Source organism: Salvelinus namaycush, unplaced genomic scaffold (assembly GCF_016432855.1).
Source record: "Salvelinus namaycush isolate Seneca unplaced genomic scaffold, SaNama_1.0 Scaffold707, whole genome shotgun sequence".
NCBI lineage: Eukaryota > Metazoa > Chordata > Actinopteri > Salmoniformes > Salmonidae > Salvelinus > Salvelinus namaycush.
This window is the reverse complement of record NW_024061428.1, coordinates 112184-126525: the sequence shown is the minus strand read 5'-3', so window position 1 is coordinate 126525 and position 14342 is coordinate 112184. Positions and strand designations below refer to the sequence as shown.

The following is a 14342-nucleotide window of genomic DNA, read 5'->3' as shown; positions in this document are numbered from 1 at the left end:
TGCATCTAAACTAATAAATATCAAGGACTTTAATAGGCAGCCCCTAGAACAGTGCATCGATTTCAGATTTTCCACTTCCTATCAGGAAGTTTGCTGCAAAAGGAGTTCTGTTTTACTCACAGATATAATTCAAACGGTTTTAGAAACTAGAGAGTGTTTTCTATCCAATAGTAATAATAATATGCATATTGTACGAGCAAGAATTGAGTACGAGGCCGTTTAAATTGGGCTCGATTTTCCCCCAAAGTGAAAACAGCGCCCTCTGTCCTCAACAGGTTAATCAGTCTATCCTTCTGCTTTACCAACACCAGAGACCATGGTGGAGAGTGTTGGATCAAGCCTGGACCTGAGGACACCATAGACCATGGTGGAGAGTGTTGGATCAAGCCTGGACCTGAGAACACCAGAGACCATGGTGGAGATAGTTGTGTCAAGCCTGGACCTGAGAACACCAGAGACCATGGTGGAGAGAGTTGGATCAAGCCTGGACCTGAGAACACCAGAGACCATGGTGGAGAGTGTTGGATCAAGCCTGGACCTGAGAACACCAGAGACCATGGTGGAGAGTGTTGGATCAAGCCTGGACCTGAGAAATGTGAGTGTTAACTGATTTTAATTGTTTTTAAAGGAAAATAGTTGTTAAGCGTTCATTATTCACAATCATGCTCTATTTTGTCTAAACATACTTAAAGGTTGAGTCAGCAATATGACGTAGAAGCACAAAGTAAACAGCATAGTGGGTCAATTTCTACAACAACTGAGAGCGTTGGAGCGCAAGGCTAAACTTCTCCGCTGTAAGAGAGTGAAGAGAACCCTTGCACATGGGCAGATGCTGTGTGTGACTGTTTGAGAGAGATGTCAAGCATCTTGCTCATCACAATATCTGTGGTGCTGCACGTACAACATAATTTAGCTGACTCTACCTTTAAGCTCTCATCCTAGGATCTACCAGAAATCAGATTCCCAACATCTACAAAACATGGACCAGAACGATGTTGTTTCCTGCTTCCACAAACATTAATTAATATAACACTAATGTCAGATTATGGTATGCTAATGAGTGTACATTCTGAGACTGTTGCTCACTGATATTCATTTTTATTACAAGTCTATTTAATAATTATTAATTCATTATTCGACGAGATTGTCCATTTTAAATAACAACTACTTTTGACTTTAGGGATTCCTCAGAGTTGTAAGACCTGTGACCATGTTGAGGTAAGTCATAATGTCAATTCTTACTTTTACATACCTGCAGGAGTCAGGCACAGTCTCAAAACCAGGTGTGTACCAACCAACCATTCATACTGGGATATAGACAGTCCTGTGTTCTACTTTAGTAATATAAACACAGTCTCAAAGCCAGGTGTGTACTGACCAACCATTCATACTGGGATATAGACAGTCCTGTGTTCTGCTTTAGTAATATAAACACTGTCTCAAAGCCAGGTGTGTACTGACCAACCATTCATACTGGGATATAGACAGTCCTGTGTTCTGCTTGTAGGCATGCAGGATTTTAGCTGTTGTCATATTTTGTCATTAGACAGTTTAATTGATAAATCACCAGCATTCCATGTAACATTGAATAAATACATTAGATTAGTTACTTTGGTTAATGGGCCAGTTTCCCAGACACAGATTAAGTCTAGTCCTGGACCTTAAATAACTTTCTATTGAAACTTCCATTGAGCACGCTTTTTAGTCCAGCACTAGACTCAATCTGTGTCCAGGAAACAAGCCCCATATTTATTACTGACATGCTTGTCCTTGTTCAGGACTCCACACACTGGCTTCAGATTGAACCCTTGACTTCCACTGTCCAGGGAGTGACAATGTTCAGGTAAAATAACTACTTTCAACATTTCATTCCACCTGCTAGTGTATTTCCCCAATACCTTTGGGAATAGTCTTCTAGTCCAACCTCTCCATTTGACGATTGACACTCTCTACCATATCTTGTTGTTGCCCTCAGACACAGGACACCCAAAGGGAGTTATGAGTGCACAGTGTCTGGGCTCCGCTGGCGGTGTGAGAGAGATGTCATTCTGAAGTATCACTTCAGGAACTGGGAACCCTACAGTCAACTTCTGAAAGACATGCAGTACACACAAGGTGGTCCATTGCTGGACATCACTATGGAGTTAGGTGAACTGGAGGAAGTTCATCTGCCACACTGTGTCTGTTTAGGTAAAACCATATAGAAATACTATTCAGAAAGACATTTCCATGTAACTGAGTTTCACTTCCTGAATTAATGAACTATTCTGGGAGTTTGAGTTTACTGTGATCTGGTACTGCATATTCTTTGTGTTTTAGTTGGATGAATAATGCAATATTTGTCTTTCTCTCCTTTGTATTGTGTTGTTCAGGGACCAACCCTTCCCTGAGGAATGAGATGAAGATTCTTCATGTAGAGGAACATGGAGTGTCTTTAGAGGAAGTGCATGAGGTCACCAGATTCCATGCTAAGATTCTCCATCCCAAGTTCTCAGCTATCTCTGTTATACTGAGCTATATCCTTTCTTGGAACGTAGATGTCCACTGTGAGCTGATGCTCTATCTGACAGTGATGAAGGAAACACTAATTCCACGCCTATACCTGTTCCCCAGTAACCCCGGCCAAATACAGGTGAGGGACCATTATTATAGAGATTACCTTAACTAAACAGTTGTGCAGTTTATGTTGACACTCATTAAATTAAGATAAGTGTGTTGCTAGTTTTCTGAATAATGTTTGAACAAGACTATACATTGACTGGCTGGGTATTTCATGCCTCGTTTCACAGGCTGTGGAACAACAGGAATCAAAGTTTCAAGGGTCTAAAAGGTTTCCCATCACAAGACCAGAGCAGTCCTTCAAACTGAAGAGTTCCTTCAGACTGAACATTCCCTGTTCTACCGCCATCAATCCACCGGTACAGTTTTAGTAGACTAAGAACATGAATCTGACATTTCAGTCACAGTTCTATCCATTGCTCTCTCTCTCTCACTCTCAATTCAATTCAAATGGCTTTATTTGCATGGGAAACATGTTTACATTGCTAAAACAGACTCTCCTTCTCCCTCCAGAGGATTCATCTCATACATAGAGACACCACACCAAGCTTTTTCAAGGCGGTTGTGAAAATGACAGGGATTGACATTGAGATGGAGTTATTCAGTGATGATGAGAGGATAGTATGGACAGAAATAGTATCACGAGGTAGGAGCATATGTCAATCATCACTTCGTACTTTTGTACCAGATGCTATTTAAAGTGATATAACCTCATGTTGTTTATCTTTCAGATGAATACTATCAGAACCAAGGTAAGACCCAGATGCAGACTGTCCAAGTAACAGTGTTTATTGTAACAGGGGCAGGCAAAGACAGGTCAAGGCAGGCGGGGGTCAGTAAACCAGAGGTGGGTTAAAGGTACAGGTCGGCAGGCGGGGTCAGGGACAGGGGCAGCCAGAGTGGTCAGGCAGGCAGGCTCAGAGTCAGGACAGGCAAGGGTCAAAACCGGGAAGACAGGAAAAGAGAGACTGGGGAAAAAACAGGAGCTGAGACACAACACTGGTTGACTCGAACAAACAAGACAAACTGTCAACAGACAAACAGAGAACACAGGAATAAGTACACAGGGGGTAATGGGGAGATGGGCGATACCTGGAGGGGGGTGGAGACAATCACAAAGACAGGTGAAACAGATCAGGGTGTGACAGAATACATCACTGACACCCATTCAACAAGTCAGTAAACATGAGAGTTACAATGCATTCGGAAAGTATTCAGACCCTGTGACATTTCCACATTTTCTCACGTTACAGCCTTGTTCTAAAATGGATACAATTGTTTTTTCCCCTCATCAATCTACACACAATACCCCAGAATGACATCACAATACCCCACAATGACGTCACAATACTCCATAATGACAAAGCGGAAACAAGTTTAGACATTTTTGCAAATGTATTAAAAATAAAAAACGATCACATTTACATACCTGAAGGGAACATTTTGACATTTGCCGTATGGTTAGTGAGAAACACCATATTGCAAATGTGCGGTCCCTTACTAGACGTCCGCCAACGTTTGAAACATTTGCGGACGGCGGAGGGCCGTGCACGTGGGCCAGGTCTTTCAGGAAGTCATCGAATGAAGTCTCTCGGACATTCGGTTTACGTTTGATGAAATTTTCTAATTTTGGTTGTTTTTTCGCTGTCCCGGTATATCCCACCAGAGGGTGAATGGAATCATATTGCAAATGTACAAAACATCAACAACCATGACGTGGCCTTTTCTCCTAAACAAAAAAGATTTCGAAGACGAAACTTGGTGAGCATAGGTTTGGCATAATGGGCAGTTGGCCCCGAACAAGATGGCGTCGAGGCCTCAACGCTTTTTGAGTTATGGCCAATTTTCTGGGATTAAAGGTCAAAGACGAAAATAGAGTGCTAATTTGACCACTTCACGTCAAAGTACATAAACCTACGGTGTCAGGAAAAAAAGAACCAGCCATTTATCTATCCTAATTTAAGAGAAATCGTACATTGTACAATTGGTGATGTTCACAAAAATGAGTTTTTTTCCCAAAAAAGTTACAGATCCAGTTGCAGCGTGTTCAGGCGAACATTTTTTAAGTGGGTTTTGGAGCTCTGCGAGAATTCTGTGATTTTCTGTGATTTTCTGAAATAACACACACTCATTTAACCCTCTGTAAATCAGTCAGTTCTTAACATAAAGACTTAAAACTCAGGATTCTGTAAAAGCCTACCATAATGAGGATATGTGTTTACTTTTAGCTCCCTGTACCAACCGGAAGTGCCATAATTGGTGTCAAAGGTGCTGTTTTGAAGGGTTAAAAAAGTACATCTTTCCAAAACTTCATATGTGTGATTAGGCAACCCTCGTGAACTCTAAATCAGTCATTCATCCCATCAGATTTCCAAGAAAAACGCACACACCCACTCAGAAAGGATGGAGTGACACACTGTGGGGCTTAGAGACAGACAGTGCCTGCAATAGTTACTTTTGTTCGAACTATTAAAGAACCGTTAGACTTAGAGCTCTGAAACTTTAGAAACCTGTTATAGAGCTCAGGTCGATAGTGTACGGTGAGTTATGTTGCTCTAGAAGGTTCTGAGACCGAGAAACAGCCTTGTACATTTGCAATAACTTCAATTCATTTGGACCAATACGAAAATGACGATATTTAGAAAAGTCCCAGAGTTGCAAGACTAGGTGCATTGAAACCGGCTCGGCCCATATAGATGGACCCCAACATTTCTGTCCGATAGCTCATTCAAGGACCCCGTAGCAAGGCATGGAAAAAGGTGGATTTTCAGCACCAATTAAGGTCTTGCTCAGGCACTGAATAACCTATCGAGCCGAAACTTTGGATTTGAGGTCACCTCACATAGGTCTACATATAATGTCAGAACTGGACCCGCAGTTAGAACGTAACTATGTGTTATATGTTTTTATTGTGGTTTAAATAGAAGGCCCTGTGAATTTTGGGCCTGCTCGGAAATATGTGATAGTTGGCTTCTAAACGAGTTGAAAGAAGTGGGTGTCAGTTTGTATCAGTTTGGTGTCTGAAAATATCTAATTGACTGATGGACACTGACTTGCTAGTTGACTTTTGTACATTTGCAATATGTTTAAACAGTGAGGTACCATCACCGAAATGACATTCTGAAATCAACACCAACGAGCGATGGAGAGAAACCAGAATCACTGTCCGGCCATCCCGAGTTCATCGGCCCAGTCAATTTCTTATTCCTGCGGGAGTTTTGAGCATGTCATATTCGTGATGGTATATGCCCATTGAAACATATTGCAAATGCACAGTACATTTGCAATATGATTCAACAGTGAAAAAACATCACCAAATGGACATGATGAAATCAACACAACGAGCGATGGAGAGGAACCACTCTCACTACCCGGCCATCTCGAGTTCATCAAGGCCAGTCAATTTTGAATTTCTGCAGGAGTTTTGAGCATGTCAAATTCGTGATGGTAAATGCCCATTGAAACATATTGCAAATGCAACTGTACATTTGCAAAATGATTCAACACTGAAAAAACATCACCAAATGGACATGATGAAATCAACACAACGAGCGATGGAGAGGAACCACTATCACTGCCCGGCCATCCCGAGTTCATCAGGCCAGTCAATTTTGCATTTCTGCAGTATTATAGGCTATGTTTCATGTTTTGTGTTACCAGGCACGATTTCAAAACAGTTTTAAAAGCTTTTAGGGAGCATCCAGACTTCCATGCCCGCTATGGGACCACTATACTATGGCCCAAAGTCCATGGGGGCCGGCCTGAGTGGTTTATGGAGGTTTTCAAAAAAAGTTTTAAAAAAATCTGTTTTTTCTTCTCTAAAATATTCTATGTTTCATGTTTTGGGTTACCAGGCACGATTTTCAATATGGTTTTAAATGCTTTTAGGGGGCATCCAGACTTCCATGCCCGCTATGGGAGCACTATACTACGGCCCCAAGTCAATGGGGGCCAGCCTGAGTGATTTGTGGAGGTTTAAAAAATGGATGTCTGTACATTTGCAATATGATTCAACAGTGAAAAAACATCACCAAATGGACATGATGAAATCAACACCATGAGCGATGGAGAGGAACCACTATCACTGCCCGGCCATCCCGAGTTCATCGGGTCAGTCACTTTTGCATTTCTGCAGTATTTTTGAGCATGTCAAATTCGTGATGGTAATTGCCCATTGAAACATATTGCAAATGGACAGCCGTGCACCTGGTGATTACAATTTCTTTAGTGGGGAGCAAGGGGTCAACGGTTGGGTAGGGAGCACCCCCCACCCTTGCCCATCCATAAGGGGGCGCCCCTTGTCATTTTGGATGTTTTATTTTTTTTATCATTATTTTCGACTTTTGACTTCTTATGAAATCATATTGCAAATGGACAAAACATATGCCTTATGGACTAGTAAAAAAAGAATAATAATTATGATAATAAAATTTGACAAAAGTATGTTCATACAGTTCTTATACATGTGTAATTGACATAAAAATCAAAATAATTTCGAAAAACGGTCCATTAACCTTTTTGGGCCAGGGGTGCCGCTAGCGGCACCCCTCCCACATTCCATTGAAAAGGCAGAGCGGCAAATTCAAAAAAAATATTTTTTTAAAATATTTAACTTTCACACATTAACAAGTCCAATACAGCATATGAAAGGCAGACATCTTGTGAATCTAACCAACATGTCCGATTTTTAAAATGTTTTACAGGGAAGACAAAATATGTAAATCTATTAGCTAACCACCTTAGCAAAAGACACCACTTTCTAACACCAATCAGTTTTTACGTCCATCACCAGCTATCACTAATTCGACCAAATGAAGATATATATAGCCACTAAACCAAGAAACAACTTCATAAGATCACAGTCTGATAACATATTTATTGTATAGCATATGTTTTTTTTGAAAAATGTGTATATTTATGGTATAAATCATAAATTACATTTCAGCTACAATCAGAAAGCAGCCATAACATTTACAGACACCAACATCAAATACCTAATTACTCCTCATAAAACATTTCTGAGAAATACATACTGTGCAGCAATTGAAAAACAGGATTCTTGTGATTCCAGACAATATTTCCGATTTATTAAATGTTTTACATCGAAAACTAAATGTAGCGCTAAATTAGCATAGCCACGCCAGACAGACACACTTGGGCGCGCGCGACCAGTTGACATGCACGACAGATATATGAAATAACATTATAAATTTGGTCTTACTTTGGCTGATCTTTCATCAGAATGTTGATCAAGTTGTCCTTAGTCCAGAAGAGTCGTTCAATCCATTCAGAATGGCAACTTTCCATCTTCATTTAGCAGGGGTACTAGTCGAGTGGCACGGATCTCTCCAACGTAAACAAAGTAAACATTACGGAACACGGCAAAACTCCCCAAAAAATTCAAATAATCTGATTAACCTCTAACGAGCCTCTACCCCGGGTCCGGGATCACCCCCCACACACTGATTAGCATAGCTAGCATAGCTTCACAAGTAGATAGTAGCATCTAAATATCATTAAATCACAAGTCCAAGACACCAGATGAAAGATACAGATCTTGTGAATAAAGCCACCATTTCAGATTTTTAAAATGTTTTACAGGGAAGACAAAATATGTAAATCTATTAGCTAAACACGTTAGCAAAATACACCACTTTTCTAACTCCATCAGTTTCTTACTACTTCAGGTGCTATCACCAATTCGGCTAAACTAAGATATTGATAGCCACTAACCAAGAAAAAACCTCTTCAGATGACAGTCTGATAACATATTTATGGTATAGGATAGGTTTTGTTAGAAAAAAGTGCATATTTCAGGTAGAAATCACAGTTTACAATTGCACCGACCATCACAAGACGACTAGAATTACTATAGAGAGCGACATGTATGACCAATTTACTCTTAATAAAACATTTCATAAGAATAGACAAAGCATAGCAATGGAAAGACCCAGATCTTGTGATTCCAGACAATATTTCAGATTTTCTAAGCGTTTTACAGCGAAAACACAATAAATCGATAAGTTAGCATACCACATGTGAAAACGTTACCAGAGCATCGATTCCAGCCAAAGAGCGCTATAACGTAATCACCGCCAAAATATATTAATTTTTTCACTAACCTTCTCAGAATTCTTCCGATGACACTCCTGTAACATCATTTTACAACATACATATACAGTTTGTTCGAAAATGTGCATATTTAGCCATACAAAACCATGGTTACACAATGAAAATACTAGGAAATCAAGCCTCAAAATGTCTGACGTCATCTTTCAGAGTGATCTAGTTTAATTGAAAGCTAATCATATACTTGACTAAAAAATACAGGGTTGACAGGAATCGAAAGACAAATTAGTTCTTAATGCAATCGCTGATTTACATTTTTTAAATTATCCTTACTTTTCAATACAGGTTGCGCCAAGCGAAGCTATAGCAAACAAGATGGCGACATAAACGTTTAACATTTATCGACAGAAACACGATTTATCATCATAAATTGTTCTTACTGTGAGCTGTTCTTCCATCAGAATCTTGGGCAAAGAATCCTTTCTTGGGTCGAATCTTCTTTTGGTCGATAGATGTCCTCTGTCCTTCGAAATATCCACTAACGATCGAACGGGACCCCGAAACGTGTCCAAAGTTTCAGAGTGCACGACAAAGAAATTCCTCAAAATCGCACTAAACGGATATAAATTGCTATAAAACGGTTCAAATTAACTACATTATGATGTTTTTAACAACTATAACGACTAAAAACATGACCGGAGAAATATCACTCTCTAAACAACGATTTGGAAGGAGGCAGGTCTGATGTCCATTTTGCGCATGACGCATGCAGGAAGAGAGCGGTACTTCTACGTTTTCGTGTTTTATAGTGGCTCTGATTGCGCAATCGAATCCATTCAAAACGTGATGACGTACTGACACCCAGAGGAAGACGTAGGCAGTGTCGGTTTCTCTATAGCATCTACTGGCACCTTAAAACCGATCCCAGATCAGGGGTAAAAATTTCTGAAATCTGACTCCCTGTCAGGAAAAGTGATGTAGAAGTAGTTCTGTACCACTCAGAGACAAAATTCCAACGGCTATAGAAACTAGAAAGTGTTTTCTATCCAATAATAACAATAATATGCATATTGTACGATCAAGAATTGAGCACGAGGCAGTTTAATTTGGAGACCAAAAAATGCTAATGCGGAACAGCACCCCCTATAGTTGCAAGAAGTTAAACTATATTGAAAAAACATACATTATGATGAGATGGTCTCATTTATCAAATCAAATCCGAGCTGGAGATAGTTCACATCCGAAACGGCAGCAAAACAAAACATGATATCTCTCCCAAGTCGCGCGCTTCTGACTTCCTGAAATTGACGGTCATGTCAAAGAAATAGGTCTTATTTCACGTCAAAACAAGATAAACGCAAGATTTCTCCTCTGACGTACTCTTGACACCCAGAGGAAGGCGTACGAGGTGTGTTTCGGGTCATAAGTGGCATGACCATGTATAGGCAGAGCGTTGAAGCGAGCATAAACATCTTGCATTTTACTTCCTGGTCGGGGAAAGTGCTGCCAAAGGACTTGTGTTCCACTCAGAGAAAAAATTAAAACGGTTTTAGAAACTAGAGACTCTTTTCTATCCAATAGTATTAACAATATGCATATTGTAAGAGCAACAATTGATTAAGAGGCCGTTTGAAAATTTGCACATATTTTCCAGTTTTTCCAAAACGCCCCCTATAGCCCAAACAGGTTAAGCTTTTTTAAGGGTGTCTTGACTTGTGTTACATTTGCAATATGAAAAATTACGGTAAAGCGCATTCGCCATCTATTGGATTTTTGCAGTGTTACACTTGGCATTTGCCATATGGCATTTGCAATCAGTTTTGAATGAAACGACGCCGAATTGAGTGGTATTGTACATTGTGTTCATGTTTCATATGGTGCCAATAACTTCCTATTCATTTTTGTCCATTTCAGGGGGGTGTTTCCTTACATAAGTATTCCGACCCTTTACTCAGTACTTTGTTGAAGCACCTTTGGCAGCGATTACAGCCTAGAATCTTCTTGGGTATGACACTACAAGCTTGGCACACCTGTATTTGGGAAGTTTTTTCCATTCTTCTCTGCAGATCCGTTCAAGCTCTGTCAGGTTGGATGGGGAGCGTCGCTGCACAGCTATTTTCAGGTCTCTCCAGAGATGTTGGATTGGGTTCAAGTCCGGGCCCTGGCTGGGCCTCTTATGGACATTCAGAGACTTGTCCCGAAGCCACTCCTGCATTGTCTTGTCTGTGTGCTTTGGGTTGTTGTCCTGTTGGAAGGTGAACCTTCGCACCAGTCTGAGGTCCTGAGCACTCTGGAGCAGGATTTCATCAAGGATCTCTTTGAATGTTCATCTTTCCCTCGATCCTGACTAGTCTCCCAGTCCCTGCCGCTGAAAAACATCCCCACAGCATGACGCTGCCACCACCATGCTTCACTGTAGGGATGGTGCCAGGTTTCTTCCAGATGTAACACTTGCCAGTCAGGCCAAAGAGTTCAACAGCAAACTCTTTTGGCAAACTCCAAGCAGGCTGTCATCTGCCGTTTACTGAGGAGTCGCTTCCGTCTGCCCACTCTACTATTAAGGCCTGATTGGTGGAGTGCTGCAGAGATGGTTGTCCTTCTGGAAGGTTCTCCCATCTCCACAGAGGAACTCTGGAGCTCTGTCAGAGTGACCACCAGGTTCTTGGTCACATCCCCGGCCAAGGCTCTTCTCCCCCAATTGTTCAGTTTGGCCGGGATCGGCCAGCTCTAAGAAGAGTCTTGGTGGTTCCAAACTCCTTTCATTTAAGAATGATGGAGGCCACTGTGTTCTTGGGGACCTTCAACGCTGCAGAAATGTTTTGGTACCCTTCCCCAGATCTGTGCCTCAACACAATCCTATATCAGAGCTCTATGACAATTCCTGAGACCTCATGGCTTGTTTTTTTGCTCTGACATGCACTGTCAACTGTGGGACCTTATATAGACAGGTGTGTGCCTTTCTAAATCATGTCCAATCAATTGAATTTATCACAGGTGGACTCCAATCAAGTTGTAGAAACATTTTAGGATGATCAATGGAAACAGGATGCAACTGAGCTAAATTTCGAGTCTCATAGCAAATGGTCTGAATACTTACATTTGCAAAAAATGTCTACACCTGTTTTCGCTTTGTCGTTATGGGGTATTGTGATGTCATTATGGGGTATTGTGATGTCATTATAGGGTATTGTGATGTCGTTATGGGGTATTGTGATGTCAGTATGGGGTATAGTGATGTCATTATGGGGTATTGTGAATTCGTTATGGGGTTATGTGATGTCGTTATGGGGTATTGTTTGTTGATGTTTTTTATTTAACTAGGCAAGTCAGTTAAGAAGAAATTCTTATTTACAATGACGGCCTAACCCGGACAACGTTGGGCCAATTGTGCGCCGCCCTATGGGACTCCCAATCACGGCGGGTTGTGATACAGCCAGGAATTAAACCAGGGTCTGAGCCACTAGATTGCTCCGGATTTTTTTTGTCATCTATTTTAGAATAAGGCTGTAACCTTACAACATGTGGAAAAAGTCAAGGGGTCTGAATACTTTTCGAAGGCGGTGAATATGAGGCTTTCAGAAACATCCTTGGTCTTTGTATATAGTTGAATCTGTGCTTGAAATGCGATACTTGACTGAGGGACCTTCCAGATGTAGTATATATGGAGGACAGGTCCACTTTGACATTACAGAGTATTTTCAGTAGATTGATGACAAAACATTACAATTAAATCCTTTTTAATCCCACTATATAACACAACAGAGAAATCCAAGGGGTATGAACACTTTTGCAAGGCTCTGTATGTTATGTAGAATAGACAATCGTGTCAGCCAGGGTAGGCGTCAATTCCAAATAAGTCAGTCAATTCAGGAAGTAAACTGATATTCCAATTCAATAACTGGAAAATGGCATCTATTTTCAATGACTAGTGGGAAGAAAAAAATGTGTTTAAATTGACTGACTTGAATATGAATTGACTACAACCCTGGAGTCAGCTCTATACAAGAAATGACTATCAGAAGAATGATAACTAGAGAGACTGTTAGATGTAGAAACAGCTGCTGTTCACCCTAAAGCCATATTCATTTAATTCACCTCCCTTCAGCATTAACACTCCCTGGGATTCCTGCTGAGGAGTTTCTGAAGAAACACAGGGCTAAACTCATTCAGGGAGTCAAAAACCCAATGCCAATAGCAGATGTTCTGTCGTCAAAGGGCATGATTGGTGATGAAGAGTACTCCAGAATAACAGCTGAAACAACTGAACAGGAGCAAATGAGAGAACTACTGAATGCAGTCCTCCCTAAAGGACCAGAAGTGATGGGAGCTTGTCTCAAAGCTCTCAGTGAACATGAACACCATCTTGTTAAGTACTTGAGTGAATCTAGGTAAGACCCTTTTCTTTTCTCCCTCCCTTGAATATGTGGGATGATTAAATATAGGTCAAATAAAAACATAGCTACCCAGATCAAAGAGAAAGTATTTTTCAGAATGGAAGCATGTTTTTGTGTTGCTGCCTGTAATAAATGTATCTTAGTATAGTTCTATCATAGGACCATCATCACATCATTATCTCAGGTGTATCATAGGACCATCATCACATCATTATCTCAAGTGTATCATAGGACCATCATCACATCATTATCTCAAGTGTATCATAGGACCATCATCACATCATTATCTCAGGTGTATCATAGGACCATCATCACATCATTATCTCAGGTGTATCATAGGACCATCATCACATCATTATCTCAGGTGTATCATAGGACCATCATCACATCATTATCTCAGGTGTATCATAGGACCATCATCACATCATCTCAGGTGTATCATAGGACCATCATCACATCATTATCTCAGGTGTATCATAGGACCATCATCACATCATTATCTCAGGTGTATCATAGGACCATCATCACATCATTATCTCAGGTGTATCATAGGACCATCATCACATCCTTATCTCAGGTGTATCATAGGACTATCATCACATCATTATCTCAGGTGTATCTCACTCCTCCTTCTTCTCCATACTTTCTGATCTCTCTCTTCCCTTCTCCTCCATCCTCTGTCTTGTAGCACCTAATCTGAAGATGCTGAGGTCTGTCTCCTAGTCTGTGGACAAAGACACTTCTCCACCTAATCTGAAGATGCTGAGGCCTGTCTCCTAGTCTGTGGACAAAGACACTTCTCCACCTAATCTGAAGATGCTGAGGCCTGTCTCCTAGTCTGTGGACAAAGACACTTCTCCACCTAATCTGAAGATGCTGAGGCCTGTCTCCTAGTCTGTGGACAAAGACACTTCTTCACCTAACCTGAAGATGCTGAGGCCTGTCTCCTAGTCTGTGGACAAAGACACTTAAATTACTGTTAGGGAAATTATGTTTCCTTTTCTTTTAACAAATGTCTGTGTTTTATTCATGTGCTGTTCTATAAACCAATGTGTGTTCGTCAAGTGGCTGACTGTACAAATCCTCACTATCAGTAGCTGTAATTTGGCAGTAAACCCAGATTATGTTTTGAGAACGAGATATCTCAGTTTCAAGATCTCATCTTAGAGAGAAGAAGACTGGTGAGGTGTTGGTCTGTCAAATGCTATGAACCAGTAGTGCGGTTAGCTAGTTGCGAGGATCCAGATGAAAATGTTGAGAGTTTGCGGTAGGAATCCGGGGATATGGAGAGAAAAATAGGTCCTTTATGCTCTGGTTTGA

The 14342-nt window shown here is 40.8% G+C and overlaps 1 protein-coding gene across 1 annotated transcript; it reads left to right on the top strand.

Moving 5' to 3' along the window:
* Nucleotides 1-564: 564 nt before the first annotated feature.
* Nucleotides 565-14342, top strand: LOC120042528 (NACHT, LRR and PYD domains-containing protein 1 homolog). The gene is made up of 10 exons (XM_038987369.1): nucleotides 565-595; nucleotides 1181-1218; nucleotides 1779-1843; nucleotides 1976-2190; nucleotides 2373-2632; nucleotides 2790-2918; nucleotides 3073-3205; nucleotides 3291-3311; nucleotides 12734-13016; nucleotides 13711-14342. Exons 3-10 carry the CDS (start codon nucleotides 1836-1838, stop codon nucleotides 13715-13717), a joined length of 1056 nt encoding a protein of 351 aa, XP_038843297.1. The 5' UTR covers nucleotides 565-595; nucleotides 1181-1218; nucleotides 1779-1835; the 3' UTR covers nucleotides 13718-14342.